The sequence below is a fragment of the Vulpes lagopus genome, chromosome 3 (assembly GCF_018345385.1).
Source record: "Vulpes lagopus strain Blue_001 chromosome 3, ASM1834538v1, whole genome shotgun sequence".
Taxonomy (NCBI): domain Eukaryota; kingdom Metazoa; phylum Chordata; class Mammalia; order Carnivora; family Canidae; genus Vulpes; species Vulpes lagopus.
The window spans coordinates 27,931,112-27,956,070 of record NC_054826.1 but is presented as its reverse complement, the minus strand read 5'-3'; the positions used below and the strand labels follow the sequence as shown (position 1 = coordinate 27,956,070).

Genomic DNA, 24,959 nt, shown 5'->3' with positions numbered 1-24,959 from the left:
AAGGGCAAAGTTAATTATCGTGTCTTAGTCTAGTGACTAAAATGGTAATTATGAAGATCATGGAGCAATATGAAAAATCCTAACCACTAAGGCTCACCAAGCATTTATGCTATGCAGTGTGTTGAGTGCTTTAAAACCATTATTTCATCGAATCCTTACAATACCATCATTATCAATCATTGGTCGAAGGCAAGTAAATGAGACTCATGATTTCCAAGTCAGGTCTCTAACTCCAGAGACAAAGTGTGTTAGGGCTGTTTATCTGAATGGATAATGACTGAAAGAAGAAAGCAGGGGAAACTGGAAGTGGCAGGGTTTTGTTGTTCTTTGTTTTGTTTTTTCTGACTATTGTTTATAATGTAGTCTGGGCAAAAATATAATTTAAAAAAAGACTCTGAGAGGAGCTTTACCACAGAACAACTTGAGTGTGTGTGCTGCATATAGTAACGATGGGTATGGTATTATTTCACGAAACTTTGATTGCAATCACTTACATATATGTGCATACGAGGAAAATGTTTCCCACTGTGGGTTGTAGTCAAAAAAGTCAGAAACACTGCCTTATGTTGTACACACATGGTACTGTAATAACAAAAGTCAACAAATCAGTCAATAAGAGTTCCAAGAAGCCTGGAATGTTAATGCAGTCTAAAGAATGGATATCCAATAGTGCTTACTGCAACGAAAGTAGTATTCTCTATCTTCACTGTGCTGTCCTACACAGTAGCCACAGGACATATAAGCTTGTGTAATTGGGGAACTGGATTCTCACTTTCATTTCACTTGAATTTAAATGCCACAGGTAGCTAGTGACTACCATACTAGACAGTACAGCTCTAGCATTTGCTCCTACTTATTACACATTCTAGGGGGGTAAAAGTCAACCACACAAAATCTTACCTAAATATATGGCAGAGCACTTCATGTGAAAGTTGATTCATATAGTCCTTTGTTTCATCGGATATTGTTTCCTCAGCAATTTCATTATTCATGAGACACGTTTTAACACTTTTCTTTCGTGGACCCATTGCTGTGTTATCTCCAGTATCAAAGAGCAAATCTTCCCTCTTGATTACTTGAATTCAAAGCCCCTGAAAACAAGCAGAGGCTAGAGTAGACTAAAGCACATCAACCTAAGACTCAGAAGTTATTCCCAGAAAACCTAGTTTCATAAACAATGTTTATTTTATAAGAAAGGTACAGACCACCTTCAAATTAATAAAAACGTTACCAAGAATGAACAGAATATCTTTTTCTGAAGAGCAGTGGAGAATATTAAAATGCATTACTTAGAATGAGAAAAAAAAAAAAAAAACAATCCAAGGAATCAGGAGTTTTGTATTCTATTTTATATTCTGTTTCTTCCTAGCTAATTCACCCAATTTCCCCAAGCACCAATCTCTTCACCTGTAAGGTAAGAGATGGTTAAACTAGGTTAACAAAATCCCTTCCAGTTCTGGAACTCTTGATTCTATGTCTGCCCCTCACACAAAGGCAGAAGAGGAATGCTGAGTTCTAGTCCTGGATCTGCCAAACTACTTCTATGAACTTGAGTCACCCTTTAAATTCTTTATTTTCCTAGCTTTAAAGTGAGGGGATTAGACCCTACCCGCGGGCCCCAGACCCCTTTATAAATCTGATAAAAATTAGACTTCCACTCAAAAACTAAATACTATTTATATACAATTTCAGATGGAGAATAAAACCACCCTTTTCCCTCTCCCGTAAACATTAATTAGCAAAGGTTACTTCACTTTTGTGTCAAATGTATGTTTTGTCTGTTTTTAAAATAAGCTTTGGTGATAGAGGAAGAAAGGGGAGGAGGGATAAAAAGGAAGGGAAGGAGGGCAGAAGGAGAATTAAGAGTCAGATGAGCAAACACCCAGAGGGTTTTGTTTTATTTTGTTGATCAGGTTAAGAGGGAATCCTGTAAAAACATTATCAACTATCACTGGTAAAATTCTCAAAAATGAGCTGGACTCAAACGCAGAGAACTCTTGATCAGAACTTAAACTTCATAATTCTGCAGTGATGCACAGGAGTGCAGTTCCAAATCAGTACATCTCTAGAATAGTACTTGCTACATTTCATGTACCATCTTTTCCTTTTTCCTAATTAGGAAGCCTTTACTATAAAAACTTTGTAAAGTGGAGTACATGCTTCTATTTTCCTACAAAGTGGACTCAATAAAAGCTTAACCTTTTCTTCATGACCTCAGGTTATCAGTATGAATATCCATTATATTCTGTGATACCTCTCCTCAGGGACTACGGAAGTCTGTGGAGTTTTTGGGGATCCTCTGCTTTATCCGTAAAGGGAAGCAAACTACATGGCTAAGTGAATCCTCAGATTTCCTGTGCCTGTGTGTGTTCTGGTCTCTTCTCTCTCTTCCCTCACTTGTAACCTCTCTTAGTAAGTAATTTGCTGAATAACTGTTTACCATACCATACTGCACACTGAAACCAGAAAAATATTTTTAAACCAGTCCTTTGATTGTATATTAAGTGAAAAAAGCAAGATGTAGATTATATCAAAGGCATTACCTCATTTGCATAAGGGAAAAAGGACAAATATGCAGGTAGCAGCATGCCTGCTTCTCCCTGCATTACCCACACACACATACATACACACACACACACCCCTCTACACCTACCTCTAATCCCCCATCTAATTTGTTATCTCTTCAGCTATGGCCTAGGAAACCACAGAAATACCTTTCTACAATTGTATGTTGATTAGTTATCAACAGGCACCTAGTACAGACCTAAGGGATTCAGCAAAGAGTAACTAACTGCATGAGCTACCTTGTACCAAATTTGTGATATCTCTTTTACCTTCTCAAAAGCTTATATGTATGCTGTCCATCCCATTTTGGTTAACAGACCTTGGGAGAAATAAAAATTTGTACTAAGAACTTCCCACAAAAAGATATAAATATACTCATCTGTTTCTATCACTGCCTACCTTTCCCTATTCACTGCGCTCTCCCAGGAAAATGAATCTTTCCATCTTATAAGCTCCCGCAACTGCTCTATGATTATTCTAACCTCCTCATCATGAAATTCAGTAGGCTCTCTTCAATGCTTCCCCATTTGACCCATCTGTAGTATGGGTATTGCTAAACCACTCTTTCTTTGAAACCTCACAACATGCGACCCCAAAGTGATATCCTCTTGGTCCTCTTCATTCCTCTAGGACCACTCCTCAGTCTCCTTTGCCAATTTACCCTAGAATCCTCTTCTGCCTGGGACAACTCAGTCCCATAGGCTTCCACTACTGCTACTACAAATACACTTTAAAAAAAGAAATCCATTTCTAGCTCCTATCTCTCCTGAGTTCTGACCTTTGCTTCCTCTGCCTCTCAGAAACCTCATCAGAGTATCTTGAACTTCCTTCAAAAATATTATGTCCAAACTGAACTCTCTCCACAACCACAACTACCCTCTCCTATTCACACACATGCTTTCCCTACTCTAGTTTACCAGATGCTCAAATTAGAAATCGTGACATAAACCTCAACACGTTGTGATCACTCATTTCCCAGTCATCTGATTGGCTCTTCTTACCAATCTTGCCATAATATTGCTCTTGCATCCACTCCTGCAGGCTTTCAGGCCTCTATCAATCTCAGGGAGGTGACTACAATAGCTTCCCAGGGCCTGGAACAAAGCCTACCACACAACAGGCCCACAATAAGTAATTTGCTGAATAACTGTTTACCATACTGTATTGCACACTAAAGCCAGAAAAATCTTTTTAAATCAGTCCTTTGATTGCATATTAAGTGGAAAAAAAGCAAGATGTAGATTATGTCAAAGGTATTACCTCATTTGCATAAGGGAAAAAGGAATATGCATGTGTTTGCATGGGACATTTCTAGAAAGGTCCACAACAAAATACTAATAGTGGCTACCTCTGGGGAGAACAGGGGTTTAGGAAAGTAGCCAAGAGACTTTTAGAAAATTTATAAAGCAAATCTAAACAAACAAACAGCATACAAGGAATCCTAGTTTCTACAGAATAAAATCTTCCAAATCTCATCTCATCGCACCTTCCCCATCTCATCTTTCAATCCTTAAGACTCCTAGACACTCACTCCTGCCGCACCAATATCCTCAGTTCCCCCAGGCAAACAGTGATCTTTCATTCATAATAAGCTATTAACTCTGACTTGAATGTTCTTTCCTTCCCTTTTTTGCCTATAACACCACTAATCTGTTTTCAAAATCTAGTTTAAAACTTAAGTCCTTTGTGAAAACAGCTTCTCATCTCTTTTGAACTCCCTGTGAGACTAACATTATGCTTCTCCTATAGAAACTTGTGTAGTTGGGCACCTGGGTGGCTCAGTGGTTGAGTGTCTGCCTTTGGCTCACATTGTGATCCTAGGATCCTAGAATCGAGTCCCACATCAGGCTCCTCACAGGGAGCCTGCTTCTCCCTCCGCTTGTGTCTCTGAGTCTCTCATGAATAAATAAATAAAATCTTTATTTCTTTAAAATATTTTATTTATTTATTCATGAGGGACACGGAGGGGGGGTGGTGGGCAGAGACACAGGCAGAGGGAGAAGCAGGCTCCATGCAGGGAGCCTGATGCGGGACTCGATCCTAGGACTCTAGGATCATGCCCTGGGGCAGAGGCAAGTGCTAAACCGCTGAGCCACTCAGGGGTCCCTAAATAAAATCAGAAAGAAAAAAAGAAAAGAAAGAAAAGAAAAGGAAAGGAAAGGAAAGGAAAGGAAAGGAAAGGAAAGGAAAGGAAAGAAGAAAAGAAAAAAGAAAGAAAGAAAGAAAAGAAAAGAAAAGAGAAAAGAGAAAAGAAACTCACATAGTATTTTTTTGGCCACATTTCAGCCAGGATAAGGGAAAGAATCTCAATCTCCTGCCTCTAGGTAAAAACAAGTCTCTGCTCATAATAAACCCTCAAATATCTAATGTGTGAACAACCATCAGTGTGTCCATTATTCTAGATGCATCCACTAGCTTCAAGGCTGCTAGGAACCATCTCATTGTCCTCTGAGGACCTTGTTTGCTACTACAGCACTCAAAGATCTCAGCAACAAGCTTATAACCCAGGCAAAAATGCAATCAGATCTTAATCCAATCAAGAAACACAAAACAGCTACCTGTGCCTACAAATGCCTCAACAAGACTATTCAACCATGAATGAATTCTTCAGCTATCATATTTTAGCACATGCTTTACTTTTAAGAATCTTGACAACTCTAACCTTTCACGAATATCACGTTCTTGACTTTCATCCTGTAAGTAAAAAATCTTTCTTAGTCTTTCTCCCTGTCTCTTCAACAAATCTACACCACTAACAATTTACACTCTCATGATTCCACCTTTTGGTGTTCCTTATTATTTTGCAAGCTGTCATTTTTGTGGAAATCAGATCTAGTAGCCCCAGTGTACAACTGATACTTGAATTTTTAAACCAAACAGAAAACAGACTATACCTTAAATATTATTGGGTTTATTAAAGTTCACTTGCTTAGAACTCAGAAAAGATATTTACTCACATATATGACTTTATACAACATTATGCAGAGAACATTCTTACCAAGCCCCCAAAAACCTATTTAACTTGCAGTATGCATTAACACAAACTACCAAAGGGCCTAACAAAATTTTAGGTGAAATTAGACACACACACACACACACACACACACACACACACACACACAATTTTTCTCCCCATATGATGCCTAGAATTGAAAACTTCTTCATGTAGCTACCTATGTGGCAGCAGGTGGAGTAGTAACTTCTGTGCTTTAAGCCTCTGGTGGGGAATTTGTGGAGATGTACACTAGGGTAAAAGGTAAGATCTTCATCCTATATCTAAGGACTTAAAAGGTCAGGACCCACAGCCAGGGGAAAGACAGTGGTCTTTTCCTCCTCCAGGCAGGTGTCCTAGAAATATCCAGGAGATAAAAAGCTTCCTTGTTAAAGGATTCATTTATGTGCCCCTACCATCACTCAAACTCTATAAAGGACAACTAAGGTTGGCTTCATCTTCACTGAAGTGAAATACCTAGCCAGGCTATGCTGAGTATAACAGGGGCCTAGCACTGCTATATGAGAAGAAAACACCATGCAAGGCAAGCAAAATCCAAGTGATGACAGTGTCTCTCTTGTCTGTGCACTCTCTCTCTTAATTGCTTTTCTTTTAATAGGATGAGGGATAAAAAGCAAGTGAGAATAGAAAAATACCATTCCATATCTTGTTTTTTTTCCTACCCCTATCTCAGCATATCACCATTTGCCCTTGAGAAAGTCAACAAGGCAAGGAAGGTGCAACGCACAAGTAGCTTAGAAGAAAAAGAGCAAAGGAGGAAAATCAACAGTAGGTAAAGATGAAGCACTGAAGTGGGCCTAGCAAAGGAGTCACAGAGGGTAAGGGAGAGGTGAGGATAAATAACAAGTGAGTATAAATACATGAAGAATATATTTTGTAGCACTAGGTATTTCTAGGGTTAGCAAGTTCTGAAGACTCAGACTCTAAGCCTCAAAAAAGTCATTCTGACAGAAGCATAGAATCCCAGAATATCAAAAGCTGAAAGGGCCCTTGGAGACTAGTCACACAGCTCTTAATTTTTGTGGGTCACAAACCCATCTGAGACTATGGTGAAAGCTGCATATCTTCTCCCCAAAAGGAAAATAAAACATACCCAGATTCATGCACAATGAATTTCCAACACAATTTCAGGGGCTTCACATACATCAAAGCTCACTCAGAGGTCCCTACCTAACACCAGCTCCCTCAATTTTCTGATAGACAAACAGACCAGAGAGGATAAGTCACTTGCCCCAGGGCATGTGTTAAGTGTCATTCAGACTTCTTGGCCTACACTACACACCCTATCATCAAATCAGGCTCCGCACCTAGGCTGCCTCTCTGCATTCCAGAGCTATGCCCCAGTGTTCTGAGATGGGCTTCTGGATGCTCTGACAGACCTGCTGCTGACCACACCCTCCTTCACAAATTAGCGTTTGTGGTCCATGTCATTAGAGTCCCACACAACAGCTTTTAGCAGTTTGGGATATCCTGTAGTCTTTTGGTGGCTGTCTGTTTAGCAGGCCTTAGCCACTGGAAGCATCTTTTTTCATCCCAGTTTGCAAGTACATTCTAAGCAGTAAGCCTGAGTTGTCTGTATTAAGCCATGAGTCCTTCTGTAATACAATTTCTCTCAGGTATGCTCTTCTCCTTCCATCCAGCCAATTCAAATCTCCTCTCTTCCCAAACAGAACTATGCTATCCTCTACTAATTCAGTTCATTCTGTTTGCCCCCAAATTCATTCCTATCTTTTAATCCCTAACTCTCAGGCTATCTCTACCTCTTGCAGGGGAGCACTAACATTTCCTTGCTTGCAAAATCAAGTTCTTTTCCTTTTAATCCTCTATTTCCACTGTAGAGATTTTATTACTATTCACAATTCTGACAATTGCTGATATCTATAAAAATCCCATATAAATCCATTCCTCTACTCCCTAAACGTCACAACTAAAAATCTTCCTATACCACTACCATCTCGCCAACAAGTTCCACCATCCCTGGCTTATTCAACTAATTAATCCTTTCCTCAGATCACACCAGGCCTTCCTGGGTCCATGTTTATCTCTTATTAACACATTTTACAGGGCGGAGATAAACCAACTATCTTACAACTAACCATAAAACTTAAGGATCTCTTCTTCCATAAAATTTTCATAATTCTGAACCAACTCCTCTATTCTGTATCAAATTAATAACAATTCTATGGAGAAACTTCTTTTCTGGATTGCTGTTACCTGTCCATCCATCTATCTCCTCTATCACTGACTGTCTACTAAGTGCTAGGTGGTGACAAATTGTTTCATTCCATGAAACTTACTGTCTCAGAAAGCAGATCGATTTTAACACCGGTTTCTTTTAACCCCATCACTTCCATTACTATAACTTAAATTACCTTTTATTACCCTCACGAAAAATACCTTTCTCCCATTTAAAATTCCCCAATGGCCTCAATAATCTATCTGGTCAAGGGTTTCCCTGCCCTTCGGGTTCTGATGCCTTTCTTTAGTTTCTATTGGTTTCAGCTTGTTCATATCTAAATAATCTTGTATGTCACTTCATTTGACCCCATTCCTAACGTCATAAATCTTCTATATCTACTACCTAGGATAGCCCTTCTTGCCTAAAGAAGTGCCATACCACATCTACCAAACTGCTCAAATAGAAAACAAACACACAGAATTCTAGTGCTAAATGGGTCTAGGAACCACCTGGTCCAGCCCTTCATCTTCCAGATAAGGAAAAGTGAGGCTCAGAGAGGTATGCCGGCTTGTCCAAAGACACAAGTCAGAAACTATGAGTGCTGAAGCAAGGATACAGGTCTCAAACTCCAAGACAAGACCTATTATATTTTACTATGTCACTTTACCTTGCTGAAACCTCGTTTTCCCTTTTTCTCTTTTGCTATGCCTTAGTATCTTCTTCACTAAAGTGTGTTACCTGCAGGCACATATTCATTTAAACGAACACAGACACAAGGGGTGTCTGGTTGGCTTAGTCAGTAGAGCATGAGACTCTTCATCTGGGGGTTCTAAGTTTGAGCCCCATGTTGGGTATAGATTACCTAAAAATAAAATCTTACAAAAATAAATAAACACACACACACACACACACACACACACACACACACAACCTATATTCCTTACCCTAGGAGAACATAAGAATCACAGCACTGCAATTTTTAAAAAGACAAAAGGAGCCTCAGGGGTCACCTAAACCAGTTAACTGTCAGAAGTTAAAAATTACAAGCACAGATTTTTCAATCTATAGGACTACACAACATGTAGCTTTCCACATCCCACCTCTTCTCTCACCCTGAAAACCAGGGCCTTATAGAGCCATTATTTTATTCTTCAATTGTGCTCAGGGTATGGGAAAGAGGATTAAGAACCAGTGACCTAATCCAACGCTCTCATTTGCTAGCTGAGAAATCCCAAGTCCAGAGAGCCCAAAGGAATTTGCCCAAAATGCCAGCTAGTTAACAGCAGCTCTAGGACAAAGAAAAAAAAAAAAAAAAAGAGGTCTCCCATTATTCACACAGGTGTGTTTTTACACTGCTGGCATGGATTCATAAAACAAAGTCGTCAGGACAGAGTTTCTCCCCGCACAAGAACCTTCCTAAGTACCCAGCTGCCCTTGGACAGTTTGGGGCCTGGAAAGAAACACGTAGACATCTCTTATCAGCCAATTCCTAGCTATCCAGGAGGCAGAGAAGACAAGCTTTTCAGGTCTGTCTCTAAGGAAAGACTCCTTTAAAGGGAGCTGGTAATCTGATTTTCAGAGCTAGGAGAAGCATCACAGGCAACCAACACTTTCATTTTACAGATACGCAAGCTGTGCTATAGCAGAAGGTAATGGACCTGGGCAAGGTCACACAGGGAGTCGGTGGCAAGGTAAGACTAGAACTTGAGGCTCCTGAACCCAGGCCTGGCCGCCTCTCAAAGCTGTATTCCCTGCGTCTTGCCAAGGGACATCCCCTCAGCACGCTGACTACAGAGCTTCCTCAACATACCGGCTTAAACACTGACAGCGTTAAAACTGTAGAATTCGTGGCGCCCCGAGAGGGAGGGTGTCCCATAAATTGCCCAGGCCAACCCCCCACCCCGCCCCCATTCTGGGGAAACCTAAACCCAGAGAGGATTCTATATGCTAGAATCTTCGGCCAGGTCTGGACTAGGTAAGCAAACCCCGCAACCAGAGCCTACAAGGCCAAGACCCACACACCCAATCTCTGCTCTCCCGGGAGACCGAGGCCCGAAAGGGGCCAGAGACCGAGAGTCCAGGCGGTCGGGAGCCCGGGAGCCCCCGGACGGCCTCCTCCCCGCCCCCCCGCCGCCGTCGCCGCCGCCGCCGCCGCCGCCGCCGCCCACACCCACGGCTCTGCGGCCTGCCGCTGGTCCCCAGGCCCACTCGGCCGCCACCTCACCTAAGCCGGCCCTCTGTCTGTTATTGTGGTTGAGAGGGTGGGAGAAGCGCGACCGACACTTCCCGCGGCCCCCACCGCCGCGGCGCTTCCGCTTCCGCCGCCGCTCGGGCATTTCCGGAGGGTTGCCTTCCGGGGCTGGGCTCGCTCCCGGTGTCCATGTTGGGTGTGGGACGCAGGCTTCCAGGCACGGCAGCCATGTTGAGCGTGGCGGTTTGAGGTGGGGAGGGGGTGGGGGCGGGGGGGGGCCGTCCCTGTTTCCGGGAGGGCGTCGGCGCGCCGGAAGCGCCTGGAGTCTGACGCTGGGGTGGCAGGTGCTCGCTTCGCAGGTGTTGGGCGGCCTTGGGTAAGCTTTTGGAGCCAAAGGACTGCGTTCCAGTAGGGACTTTGCCAGAATTCGTTTCGTTTAGCTGAAAGAAGACATTTTTTTTTTTTGGGGGGGGCGGGGAGGGTGCTTCCTATTCCTTCCTCGAGGCCGAAGCTGGGCTTCCCGCTTTCCCCACTATGCTTTGGCATCACAGGTTTCAGCTTATCTCGGCAGCTTATCGGAGTTCTAGCTGTGCCATTCCACGTCTCAAACCACGTGTCTCGAGTTAGGGCTCTGGGAAGAAAAAGCAACAAGACCTCACCATAGTTACATACGGTTCATCTTAATGCCCGCCTTCACGTCACCTTACTCCTCTAAGGGAGATTGACATCCCCTCCCGTGTCCGTTGCTTTCCTCGATTTCTTCCGTATTTGAACTTAAACAATAAACACCGTGGCTTTTTCTGTTTTCCGGATTGTTTAGAGAAACAGATAGGAATTCTATACGCAAGTGTCTGGCACTGAGCCTGGCATAGATACAAGGGACTTATCTGGGTGCAAATGGGTCAAGTCTTTATTTCAGTATATTACTGAATTTCACTGGCCTTCCTCCTTTGGTAAAAATGTACTATGGTGGGACCAGAAATACAAATGAGATGTGTTTCCTACTTCAAATTTAGAGAGAGAAACAAAGTATGTGTCTTTTAAGATTTTGTTTATTTATTCATGAGAGACACACAGAGAGAGGCAGAGACACAGGCAGAGGGAGAAGCAGGCTCCATGCAGGGATCCCGACGTGGGACTCGATCCCTGGTCTCCAGGGTCACGCCCTGGGCTGAAGGCAGAGGCTTAACCACTGAGCCAGCCGGGTGTCCCAACAAAAGGATATCTACAAACATTGTAATAAATGCTGAATCAAGATATATGCCTGCTGTGTATAAATAGACTTAACTAGTTTTAACATTCTTTTTCTTTTTTTTAGATTTTATTTATTTATTCATGAGAGACAAAGAGAGAGAGGCAGAGACACAGGCAGACAGAGAAACAGGCTCCACCCAGGGAGCCCGATGTGGGACTCGAACCCGGGTCTCCAGGATCACAGCCTGGGCTGAAGGCGGCACTAATCTGCTGAGCCACCCGGGCTGCCCTAGTTTTAATATTCTTTTACTCAGATTTTATTTATTCATTTGTAAGGGGGAGGGGAGAAGAGAGACAGAGAAGTAGAGGAGGAAGAATAAGCAGACTCCCTGATGAGTGCAGAGCCCTACACAAGGCTCACTCTCAGAACCCGAAGATCATGATCTGAGCCGAAATCAAGAGTTGGACGCTTGACTGAACCACCCAGGCGCCCCAGTTTTAACATTTTAAGGTAGAATGTGTGCATCCCTTTACCTCCGAGATTTTTTTGTTCCTTGGTGATGTGGGTTTTTATTAGAGTCCTGAGCTAGTGTTCCCTGCTCTCATACAGTGGCATCATCAGGGAAGCTCTGCCCTCTACAGTGAAATCTGCCCGACGCTAAATGGCCCTGAACCACTGTGGGTTTGTTTGTTTGTTTTTTTAACTCCCTACTTTTTAGCTAAAATTTTTTAAGATTTTATTTTTATTTTATGCATGAGAGAGAGAGAGAGAGAGGCAAAGGCAAAGGGAGAAGCAGACTCTCAACAGAGGAGGGAGCCCGACATAGGATCCAATCCCAGAACCCTGGGATTTTGACCTGAGTTGAAGGCAGACGCTTAACTGACTGAGCCACCCAGGCACCCCTTAGGTATTTTTAAATACCTCTTCTCATACTGACATAGGTTCTAGCACCAACCTCTCTCCTCCCTTGAAACTTCTTAGGCCTTTAAATGAGGACTGACATTTGTTAGAAGGTCTTAACACTTAAGAAAACAGGCTGTGGTTGAGAATAGAGGACAGGGTTTGTTCAGGTCCACTTAGGGTTATGCGGCTTGTGTAAGGCACAACTGCAGGAGGTACCATGTACGTCGGGGTCAGCCACATTACACTTGGAGTTGAGTAATGTGGTAAAACCAGCTATGAATTTATTATTTTTTAAAGATTTTATTTATTCACAACACACACAGAGAGAAAGAGGCAGAGACACAGGTAGAGGGAGAAGCAGGCTCCATGCAGGGAGTCCAGCGTGGGACTCGATCCTGGGTCTCCAGGATCACACCCTGGGCTGAAGGCGGCGCCAAACCACTGGGCCGCCGAGGCTACCCTCAGCTATGAATTTAAATTCAGGATTTAAAAAATAAAAAAAAATAAAAAAAAAATAATAAAAAAAATAAAAAATAAAAAAATAAAAAATAAAAAAATAAAAAAAAAATAAATTCAGGATTTTTTGAGAAGTAAATCCTTTTACAGCTGTTTCAGCTGAGAAACTGTATATTCAATAGTCAGCAATGCAGGCTTTACAATTTTAGAAGTTTAGAAAGCTCTGGTTCAAATGTGAGTTCTCTGCTTACTGGCATGAGACCGTGAGCAAGCATTTCAAGTCTTGGCTTCAGGTCTACCAAGTAAAAATGGACATCACTATGGTACCTACATCATAAACCACTGAGTTTATGATTAGCAGAAGTTAGTGGTTTAACACAATTTGTTATGATCTGTCATGATACTGTGGGTTGACTGGGCTTGGCTGGGTGGTTCTAGCTTGGGCTCTCTTACACATTTGCCATCAGGTGTGAGCTGAAACTATAGTTAACGTCAGGCTCAAATGAATGTTGTTATTGGTGACTCAGGCTGGAAGCCCTAGGGGCTCAGCTAGAGCCATGCATCAGAGTGCCTGCATGTGGCCTCTTTCTCTGGTTTGGGTTTCTCACAACAAAGTGCTTCTCTGGGAGCTCTGAGAGACAGAAAATGCAGAGAGTGAGCTGTTCCAAGCAGTAGAGTAGGACTTCTTATGATCTAGCCTAGGATCCCAGAAGTTCCTTCTCTCATAATCTATTGGTCAAGAAGACACTAAGCCAGCCTGGATTCAAGGGGAGAACAAGACTCCACGTCTTAATTGAAGGGGTAGCAAAGAATTTGTGGCCATCTTTAATTTACTACACTTCCTCATCTTTTTGTTTGTTTGTCTGTTTGTTTGCTATATGTAGCAGGTATCCAAAAGAAAGACTGGGAACCTTACCAGTACAGTTTTGAGTCTGCCTGTGAATGATTCTTTGTGTGTTTCTTTTTAATTGTGTAAAAACACAGATAAAAAATTTACCGCCTTAGCCATTTTTGAGTGTAGACTTCAGTGGCATTAAGTATATTTACATTGTTGTGCAACAGTGACCACCACCCACCTCTTCATCTTCCCAAATTGAAACTCTGTACCCACTAAACAACTCCCATCCCTGCTCACGCCCAGCCCCTGGCAATCCCCATTCCACTTTTTGTCTCTATTTACCTAACCTAAGTGGAATCATATAATATTTGTCCTTTTATGTTTGGCTGCTTTCACTTAGCATAATGTCTTCAAGGTTCATCCATGTTGTGGCATGTGTCAGAATTTCCTTCCTTTTAAGACTGAATAACATGCCGTTGTATGTATACAACACATTTTGTCAGTCCATCCATTGGTGGACATTTGGGTTGTTTTTACCTCTTGGCTATTGTGGATAATGTTTCAGTGACCATGAGTATGCAAATATCTCTTCTAGATCCGCCTTTCTGTTCTCTCACATATATATCTAAAAGTGGATTGCTGGATCATATGGTAATTTTATTTTTAATTTTTCCACAGCAGCTGCACCATCTCATATTTTCACCAACCGTGCACAAAGGGTTCCAATTTCTCCACATCTTTGCTGTATTCTGTTTTTCGTGAGGTAATGTTTGTAATCTACTTAGAGCAGTGCCTGGCATGTGTCAAAACCCACAAAGCTTAGCTATTATTACTTGACTGTCCAGAGGCCTTTCTTTCCCTCTTCTCAGCTATAATTGAAGTTGCAAGGGCTGAATTCTTAACATGAGATATTTCTGAAGTTCATTTTCAAAGCATTTTACATTTTCGCAAGTTACATAAGGAAATCCTAAGAAGAGATATTGTACCTAGGTATATGCATTGAGAATTGCAGTTTCAAAACCAAACACAGGTTGGTAGATTAGGGAGAAAAAAAAGCACCCAAAAATACAACAATAATAACAAAAGAGAGAGAAGGAAGAAAAGAAGGAAGGAAGAGAAAGAGAAACAGAAGGAAAAATCTGCATGGGAGGCTTTTATGAGCATAAGCTCTGAGTAAGCACAAAGCAACATGGCCTTTGCTTTTTATTTTGAATTTGGACCAAACTACACCAGACCAAAGTTATGTCATGGAAAAGTGGAAAAATGAAGGATGAAACTTAAGAAACTAACAAGCTTTCTTTTTAAAATTACTCGTATTGTGTTTTCCCCAACACTACATTCATCTAGTGCAAATCCTTTAGCCTGATCTCTAGAAATATCAGAATAAAGAAATTACTCTTTAGAAAATGGTTTGAGGGATCCCTGGGTGGCGCAGCGGTTTGGCGCCTGCCTTTGGCCCAGGGCGCGATCCTGGAGACCCGGGATCGAATCCCACATCGGGCTCCCGGTGCATGGAGCCTGCTTCTCCCTCTGCCTATGTCTCTGCCTCTCTCTCTCTCTCTCTCTCTGTGTGTGTGACTATCATAAATAAATAAAAATTAAAAAAGAAAATGGTTTGAAATGTCAAGAACTATTTACAATCAGCTGACATTTGTTAAAAGATTTCGTGGAACCTAAGAATATATGAGACACCAGGGCTGCAGAGACGGCCAGGGACCAGTCTCTGCTCTTAGGCAGGCTAGAGACATCATTTACAAAAACATTTCAGGGGAATCCCGGGATGCCCGGCAGCACAGCAGGCACTAAGTGAGTCCAAACTGTTTGCAGCTATACTTGAAATAACTGCAAGTACTCTTTAAACTCATTTTCCCTCCCCTATGGGCTTCTGTGTCACTACTTCTTCATTGTATCTCTATCTCCTAAATCATCCTGGCTCTAGCCTCTCCCTTGCAAAGTCTTACTTTCATTGTGTTTGTTTTGGTTTTGCATTTTTAATGTCACAGTGACATTCTACCAATCATTTAAGTACATCATCAATTTAAGCCAATGAATTCTGTGACCTAAGGATCACTTGTCCCATTTTATAAGTAATGCAACTCAGAGAGGTTAAGTATTTTGCTAAAGGTCACATAGCTAGTAAATTGGAGAGAATCATTGTGAAACTAAGCTATCTGACTTCAAAACCCAAATTCCTAATTACTAAATGGTACATTCTTGTAATTTTTCCTCCAAGTGATAATCTGATTAATCTTCCTAAAGCATGCTGTGAATTGTGTCAATGGCTTCTTTGTGATAGTATTTTCAACCTTTATGTATACATTTATAACTTGTTAATAAGAGGCCCAAAGCCCATACACATTGATTGTAGCCTACCATTTCAATCTCATTTTCCTTCACAAACAATAAGTCCTAGCTGTGCACAGGATCACTGTTTCCCTTTGGATACCTTGTGACTCTTCCCTTTATCTTACCCAAATGAACAGGTTACCTCCCTATAGGCAGAAGGTGAATCAATGTCATTCAGCTATTACAAGGAAAGAAATGGAAGATGGGCCCCTAGGTGAACCCAATACTGGGACAGAAAATGATGTTCCAAAGGTAACAGGGAGAGAATAGTTGTAATTTTTAAAAGCTAATTGCATTTTGAGTCTCGCATGGTTCATGAATTTATTCAATATATATTTCTTGAGTGCTTACTCTGAGTCTAGGCATTGGACTAAGTGCAAGGAAACAATTGTGTTGATAAACCTTCAGTTTGGAAAGGAAAGACAAATAAATAAGCATAGAGGTAAATTGGTTTCTCAAAATTGAACAAATGGAGAGGGGCACACAGTTAAGTTTTATTGAATGAAGGAATTCATGAATGGATAAATAAATGGATAAATCCATTTATACTCAATTTTTCCTTCTAAGTGATTCAATTGCATCACAAATGAAACCTTCCCAAATAAATAAACATAATTCTATTCAATTAAGCATATAAATATGGCAAATGACAACTTCTCCTCAAAATGACAATAATATTTAGTTTTAATAAAATTCTTATTCTTTCAACTTAAAATTCTAAGTTCAAATCAATACTCAAAAACTTTTAATAGAATAAGATTCATGCATTCTTTAATATGCTGTATTTTCTTAAAATATGACAAACATTTTAAATGACACTACTTATAATTTCTGAACACAAAATAGTAATATAGATACAATTCGATCTTAATTTCTATATTTACACTTAATCTTTTGTATTATAAGACAATCATGTAAAAAAAATTCCATTTCCCATATCCGGGATTGTAGTTGCATAATGATTGGAGGGGTGTTGAACTGGGTCCCCGCATTGCCCTCTTCCCATCCTTTTTTCCTTTTGGCTCCTGAGCTATAAGGACACTTGCCTGGGGAGGTAGCAGCCATTGTCTCTTCATGTAGATGGAGTCTGTATGTCTGTAGATTGAGTCATTAGCTCAGCACTTAATGAAAGACTAGCAGAGGGCAGAGATGGACTCCTGGTATTGCTTAAATCTGTGGCTGTGCTTGAGTCAAGACCCATCCTGAATCCTAATTGCACGAACCCACATATTTCTTATTTAGCCTAAGCTAAATTGCAGTTGTATTTTCATCATTATTTTTTCAAAAATATTTATTTGAGAGAGTGAGAGAGTTGGGGCGGGGGTGCGGAGAGGAGGAGAGAGAACCTCAAGCAGACTCATGCAGAGCATAGAGCCCAACACGAGGCTCGATCTCATGACCCTGAGATCATAACCTGAACTGAAACCAAGAGTTGAATGCTTAACCAACTGAGCCACCCAGGCACCCTGGATTTTCATCACCCTTAAAAAGAATCCTGATACAGTTCCTATGATTGCTAGCCAGTGTCCTCCCTTATGATCTCAAACCTTCACAAAACATTTCTTACCCCAAATAGCTTTGAAAGTGCTTGAGGAATGAAGGAAGATGGGGAGGGTCTCATTTGCACCAAAGTGGTAGGAAATGAGGCATCAGTATCAGGTGAAATGAGGAGCTGATGGAGAACTCTGCAAAATTAGAGCTACAGAGCAAGTAGTAAGAATATAAATGCCCTGGGATCCTCTTACTAGACTTCTTGGTTTATGGAATGGGAAGTTAAATAGTTCTGTGTGAATGAGTACAGGAGCATGGTTTCCAGAAGGCTTAGATCTCTGGGTGACATTTCCTTGCTTTCTACCAAGATAAGTGTTACTGTGATACAAAAAGGCTAAATATTAATTATAGTAAAGGAAAAAAAATAGCAGGGGATTGAGTTGAGTTTTGCACAGGCCTAAGGGCAACCTCAGAATCAGGGGAAGGAAAAATGGCATCCAGAAAGGATAGTGCCAACACATCTGTTGTTTTTGCTTGACTTTCATTCATTTATTCTGGTAATAGTGCCTCAATATTCCTTCAGGGAACAATTCTTTTATCTTCTTCTAGTCGGTATAGAGGGGCTGTGTCAACCCTGGCTCCTGCAGTGCCTTATAACTCAGTCCATTTCAATGAGAGTTAAGCATGCCTATAGCCAAATATTGTAGGCTGATTCAAGAGTCTTATTCCAGCTAGTCTAATAAACCTTAAATCTTTTATTAGACGTTTTAGGAAAGGAAGTTTCCTACTGAAACTGTAACTCTAGAACTGCTTAGGTCTGCTGCAGGGATGGGAGTGAGGCGAGGTTGTCAGTGTCTTTCTAAGAATGAAGACAACACCAAGGAAGGCATGGGGGGATCCCAAAAGTGGAGAGGAAAATTTCTGGCAACTTTTTCTGAGACTCTGATCTAGCCATGCCTGAGTTCAGAGATTCCTCTGGACTTCTCAGATGCAGGAGCCCTAGAAATTGCCAGACACACACTTTTTGTTTTTGATTTTTTAACTTCAGTCACTTTGAGTAGGATTTTCTTTTGGATGTTATTCTTCCAAAGAAGTTGGCTATATTACTTGTGGTTTCCCCACTAGAGGGTGTAGCTTACTCTCTAGTGATTAAGACTTTTTTTTTTTTTTTTTTTTTGGATTGGTAATGCTAGCAGGCTGGCATATACTGTCAGAGAACCCCTGTTGGGTTGGTGCAGGGTCCCAGCCACAGAGCTTACCTCCCTGACAGGGCCCCTTGTCTTAGGAGGACTGAGAAAGCAGTCAGATGACCAAGTCATGGCTACCAGCAGGGGAGATGGAATAGCAGGTGAAGACTTCATTTTGAGAATCATGAAGCTTTTTTAGTTTTAAAAAGGGAAATAGGGGGATCCCTGGGTGGCGCAGTGGTTTAGCGCCTGCCTTTGGCCCAGGGCGCGATCCTGGAGACCCGGGATCGAATCCCACATCAGGCTCCCAGTGCATGGAGCCTGCTTCTCCCTCTGCCTATGTCTCTGCCTCTCTCTCTCTCCCTCTCTCTGTGACTATCATAAGTAAAATAAAATAAAATAAAATAAAAAAATAAAAAAATAAAAAGGGAAATAGGTTTTGTATTCCAAGCCAAATCTGATTGGCAAGGCATACCTGGATTGTTATGTTGAGAAAGATTTTGAGACCACATAGAGTTCAATGGAGTGTACAATCATTGATTCCTGATTACTGGTGCGGGCATGGGGAGAGGTGGGACGTTTCTCAATAGGAATACTATTGGCATTTTGGATGGGTCATTTCTTCACTGCATGGGACTCTTCAGAGCATTACAGAACCTTAGTCCACTGAATGCAAGTAGTACCACTCCAGTCTTTGTGACAAGCAAAAGTCACCCACACATATTTTAATGGCTCTTATGAGAATAGTACTACTCTACTTAAAAATCATTAGGTTTGACCAAGAGTGACTTAACTTGGATTTACCTGAGGAACTAGAGCTTCTTAAATTCTTTAAGACTAAGGGGGAATAAATGTGTTTGTTTTGTTTTAGATTCTGAGATCAGACTGAGTTTGCCATCAGGAATGGATAGTGATTGAGAATGGGAAATGAAGAGTCTCCAGAAAAGGGAAGAAGTGCCTATTGTGACAGAGAATCAAGTAGAATGTAACTGGAAGTGATTCACGTGTTATTCCGGGTTGAGGAAAGAGTAGGGGGAGCCTGAGCAGTGGGGAAGGGTGTATTCTGTTAAACGTCAGTGTCATTTAGGGGGTCCTCATCCCACCTTCAGGTTCCATTATATTTAGGTGACTCTTTGGTCAGTGTCATCTTTAAATGATGCTCTCAGCTGCCCTCCACTCCGTACCTCTGAATCCACCTAATAATATCAGTCACCTTAAATTATTTTTGGAACAAGGTATCATATAAGTCAATGAATGGAAAAATAAGTGAGTAAAATATTCCCTATCCCTTAAGAGTTCAAATATCACCTATTTTCATATTCTTTTTCCCCCTATTTCCATATTCTTTTTTTCCCCATTTTCATATTCTTAATGCCCCTCTCAATGCCTTGAAAGAGGAGTAAGAAAAGAGAGTTTTGAACAACAGGCATGATACTGTTGCCACTTTCCAATTTTGCATTTGTCAGTGACCTCCAGCCAAAGAACACGAAAAGAACATTAGAGTTGAACAAGTTGGGTTTATGATATGTTGCAGAGAGAGAGAACACATATGGGAAGCCATAGGAAAGCTCAGTGAAAGGATATTATAAAGGATTCATTGTAGGATTTGGGATTGTTAAATTAATTTGGGGAAAATTTAAGGAAAGCTGACTTCGCTGTAGATTGCATGCCCTCAATATGTTTGATATCTTAAAAAGTCTATTTATAAAGAGGGAAGAATAGCCAAAGGCTAAAGTTGTAATTGGCAGAGAAGCAGTAATCACTTACATTAGTTAGGGGATGTTTGGTATTTTGTAGTTTGCATAATGTTCACATTTTGCCTGTTGTTCAGGTGTGATTATGGAGTGATACTGTCTTAGTCTAGATTCATCATGGCTTTACTGGGTGTTAATGTTCTGTGAAATTGTTTGTGTTAAACAGAACATCAAGGCCTCACTGTGAGTAGGATAACCTACAGCAATGCCAAGGTTGGCTCCTAGAAGTTATGGGGTTGTTTTCTTACCCACGTTGTCATATTTTTAAATAATTATTCATTTTCTTATTCCCTTGCAGGATTATAAAACTGCATAAGGACCTAGATCTGTTTTGATTACCACTGAGGTCCCAGAATTTAACCAAATCTCTGATTTAATTTAACCAATTCAACCCAATATTGACTGAGTAAATGAATAAATTGTCCAATTAGCCTATCAGACTGTGAGTTGCTCAAAGCCAGAGTTCATTTGCTATTCAGCTCTGTATTTCTAGAAACAAACACAATTCTGACGCGTCTCATTAAATATATCTTGAGTTAAAGAGAGACTTTCCATTAGGATAAGATTTATTGATTTTTAAAAAATAAACTAATATAATGAATTCCACTTTTTGAAGGAAAGACAATGCTTAATTTAAATGAGTTCACTCCTGACGAAGGAAAATCACGTCATATTCCAAACTTTTCTGGGGTCTCTGCATTTTCCACTGTGTTGAATTCTAAGAGTGAGTTTCAAAGCTCTAAGAAAAATTGATATAAATATTTAGAGACTGTTTGTATGCAATATAACCTTCCTTCCTTCTAAGCTAGCTGTACTCCAATAAGGATTTGAAGGAAGGGAGGCCTTGATTTGTAAATGCCTGACTTACAATGCCCATAGCTACAATGATATGCTCTCCCCTCACTCTACCTTTATATTGGAGACTCCTCTACTTTATAATCATGGTGAAAACTTATTAGAACTTTTAGCAAATGTGTGAACCTGTATATCAAGAAGTATTGGTGGATGTGAGGGCGATCTGGCTGCGACATCTGTCACCCCATTGATCGCCAGGGTTGATTCGGCTGATCTGGCTGGCTAGGCAGGTGTCCCCTTCCTCCCTCACCGCTCCATGTGCGTCCCTCCCGAAGCTGCGCGCTCGGTCGAAGAGGACGACCATCCCCGATAGAGGAGGACCGTTCTTTGGTCAAGGGTATACGAGTAGCTGCGCTCCCCTGCTAGAACCTCCAAACAAGCTCTCAAGAAGTATTGGGAAGGACAATGATTCACTGAGGTACCCTTGGGAAATTTTTTCACTTTACCTTATCTGTAAAATGACCACAATTATGAGTGCCAACTGAGAAAGTTCTTCGTGGCTCCCTGTGAAAGTGCTCTATGAACTGCAAGCAGGAAGGATTTTTATTGCTGAGGGCAAGGGACATAGTGGTCAAAAGCAAAATAAAGACAACAATGTAGAAAACATGAAGAAATTATACTTTTTCACTGAAATATAATAACAACAGCAAGCCAATCACTACATTTTGGCTAAATTATAGCTAATGGGCTTTTGCTATTGCATTTTTCATGAAAAAGTCCATTTTTTTGTTTTCTTTTTAAAGATTTATTTATTTTAGAGAGAGGAGATGGGTAGAGGGAGAGAAAGAAGGAGAGAATCTCCAGCAGACATCCTGCTGAGTGCAGAGCCCTTGGTAGGTGTCCGTTTCAGGACTCTGAGATCCTGGCCTGAGTCAAAATCAAGAGTTAGATCTTAACCAACTGTGTCACCTTAGTGCCCTGCAAAAAAGGAGTCCATTTTTTTTTTTGTTTTAAGTTTAACACTAGCTACATAGGAGCTACTGGAAAATGATAAAAATGTTCATATTCTGCAAATACTTCCTATTTGACATTGGACAACAATTAACTTTGGAATCTGTTCTTTTTTATGTAAAAAAGGGAATAATTATATTTCTGCCTACAGGTTAGTGGTAGTGTGAGTCTCACAGGTGCTCTGTCTGGGAAAGTACTTTCCATGCTGTGGCAGGATTTATAATCATGTATTATTTTTCATAATACTATATTTTCCCCCCTTTTTCTGCACCTAGCACAGTGTCTCAAACTTATAGGTACTTACTAAATATTCATGAAACAAATATGAGAAATTGTTCTAAAAAATTCTAAAACTCTAGCCAAGTATAAGATTCTAATCATGAGATAAGATAATACAAAGTTTAGCTTGAAGGTTCTGGATCTCCTCTTGCTAAGCTATGGAATCTTGGATATGTCCCTAAATTATTCAAAGCCTCAGTTTCATCATCTATAAAATGGGAGTTAATACCAATACCTCCTTCATAGAATCATTTTGAATATTGAATGAGATAATTACCATGTTACTAGCATGCACAGTGGCTGGCTTATAATACTCACAAAAGTTACATTCATTTATTTAAAGTTTCTGAAAATCCCCATCCTGTATTCTCTTTAATATATTTTGTATTTCTGTATATATGTAATGAATATATTTTTCAAAATCTGATCATACTATATATATCATATCCTCATATTTTCTCTTTTTTAACTTAACGTATCCTGCTTATTTTTAGAGAACTATGTAACATCTAGTAAAATTTCTTTTCATTATATATAGCTTGAACCTTTAAGCATGGTGTTGAGCCAGAGGTCTTCAGTGTGCCCAAGCAGATCAACCTTTCAAGTCCCCCAGGATGCAGAAATAAAGTACTGGCAGAACCTGAACTAGAGCTAGAAGGATGGAGGGAGGCACATATGCAAAGTATAAAGTTGTGCTTGGTCCCCTCATCTTATCATGAATGCATCCTGGCCCCACATTTGGAATGCCTCGAAAATCTGAGAAGAAAGAAACTTCATGTTAAATGCAACTGATGAATTGTTGAACTCTACTTCTGAAACTAATGATGTACTACATGTTGGCTAATTGAATTTAAATTTAAAAAATTAAAGTATAAAAAAAGAAAAAGTTACAAACCTAAAGAACAAACAAAAAACAGCCACAGGTTAAAAGAGACAACTGTGACAGCTGGGGGCTCAGATAATCTTATGTGTGAACTCTCTAGAAATGTCTAGGCATGAGAAGCAGAATGGACTTCTTAACTGCCTGGGACAAAAAGAAGATTGGCAGTAGGACATAGATGTATTAAACATAGGGGAGATGGATATGGACAAGGATATTTAAGTGGGAGTGCCATAATAGGAAAAGGAGCATATTTTATCTAAGAAAATTGTATTTCCGGGGATTCCTGGGTGGCGCAGCAGTTTGGCGCCTGCCTTTGCCCCAGGGCGTGACCCTGAAGACCCGGGATCAAATCCCACATCAGGCTCCCGGTGCATGGAGCCTGCTTCTCCCTCTGCCTGTGTCTCTGCCTCTCTCTCTCTCTCTCTGTGACTATCATAAATAAATAAAAATTTATTTAAAAAAAAAAAAGAAAATTGTATTTCCTCCAGTGCTACTAATGTCTTTGAACTTATCTAAGAACTATGTGGAAAAATGAAAACCTCAGAAAACACTAAATTTCTTTCTAGCAAAGTCAGAGGGCATTGGAGCATTGAGATTTGTAGAATTACCATAAACGGTGACACAATTGCCTTCCCCATTTCCCAAGAAGTATTGGCTACAGTTGTACTACAAATTATTGAAACCAATCATGTATTATTAGAATATTTAATTTTTTCCTAGTATGTTACTCTTAAGACTATTACGCCGAACAAACCTATACAATGTTCTTTGACAACACCTTTAACACTTTCTAAGGATAGGACTCAGAATAGCCAAAACAATCAGAAAAAAGAACAAAGTTAAGAATCTGCCCTTCCTAATTTCAAACCTTACGGTAAACTTCAGTAATCAAGGCAGTGTGGTACTGGCAAAGGATGGATATACAGACCAAGGGAATAGAATTTAGAGTCCAAAAATAAACCCTTATAATTATGGTCAATTGATTTTCAACAAGGGCACTAAAACGATTCAGTGGGAAAGAATAGTCTTTCAATGAATCGTGCTGGGACAATTGGCTATCCACATACAAAACAATGAAGTTGGATGTCCTGCCTCGTACCATATACAAAAATTAACTCAAAGTCAATCAAAAACATAAGTATAAGAACTAATAACTATAAACCTCTCAGAAGAAAACAAAGTAAATATTTGTCTTAGATATGACAATGAAAGCATAAACAACAATGGATAAATTAAACATCACCAAAATTAAAATCTTTCACACTTCATAGGACATCATTAATAAAGTGGAAAGATAATCCACAGAATGGAAGAAAATATTGCAAATATCTGATAAGGAAATTGTAACCATAATATATATGGAATTCTTACAATTTCACAATAAAAAGGCAAATAATATTATTTGAGCAAAGGTGAGCAAAGGATTTGAATAGACATCTATTCAAAGAAGATATACAAATGACTAATTAGTCCATGAGAAGATATTTTTTTCTTTTAAAGATTTTATTTATTTGAGAGAGAGCATGAGAGAGAAATCATGAGCAGGGGGAAGGGCCGAGGGAGAAGCAGACTCCCCACTGAGCTGGCAGCCCCATGCATGATTTGATGCCGGGATTGTGACCTGAGCTGAAGGCAGATGCTTAACCGACTGAGCCACACAGATGCCCCCATGAGAGGATGCGAAACATCGTTTGTCATAAGAGAAACCCAAATCATAGCCACAAGATACCACTTCACACCCATTAGGATGGTTATTATTAAAAAGATGAACAGTATCAACTAGTAAGTTTCTGAGGATATGGAGAAATTGGATCCCTCATGCATTGCTTGTGGGATTGTAAACTTGCAGCTGCTTTGAAAAACAGTTTGGCGA

General features: G+C 40.4%; 2 protein-coding genes across 9 annotated transcripts in view; one reads left to right on the top strand and one right to left on the bottom strand.

Moving 5' to 3' along the window:
- FBXO38 (F-box protein 38) overlaps positions 1-10,078 on the bottom strand; it is a 54,699-nt gene extending 44,621 nt beyond the window's left edge. For all 3 annotated transcript variants that reach the window (XM_041749206.1, XM_041749207.1, XM_041749208.1), the window contains exons 1-2: positions 9,982-10,078; positions 901-1,091 (exon numbers count right to left, since the gene is read on the bottom strand). In XM_041749206.1, the coding sequence (XP_041605140.1) occupies positions 901-1,028 (128 nt within the window). In that variant the 5' untranslated portion in view covers positions 1,029-1,091; positions 9,982-10,078. The remainder of the gene's footprint in view (positions 1-900; positions 1,092-9,981) is intronic.
- Positions 10,079-10,246: 168 nt separating this feature from the next.
- LOC121487666 (sperm-associated acrosin inhibitor-like) overlaps positions 10,247-24,959 on the top strand; it is a 126,290-nt gene continuing 111,577 nt past the window's right edge. Inside the window, exons 1-3 of one of the 6 annotated variants that reach the window (XR_005986893.1) lie at positions 10,247-10,324; positions 14,019-14,103; positions 20,417-24,534. The gene's annotated coding sequence lies outside the window, so the exon portion shown is untranslated. Of the gene's footprint in view, positions 10,325-11,943; positions 14,104-19,235; positions 24,535-24,959 lie in introns of those variants that run through there. The other 5 variants (XR_005986891.1, XR_005986890.1, XR_005986889.1 and 2 more) reach the window with 5 other exon arrangements.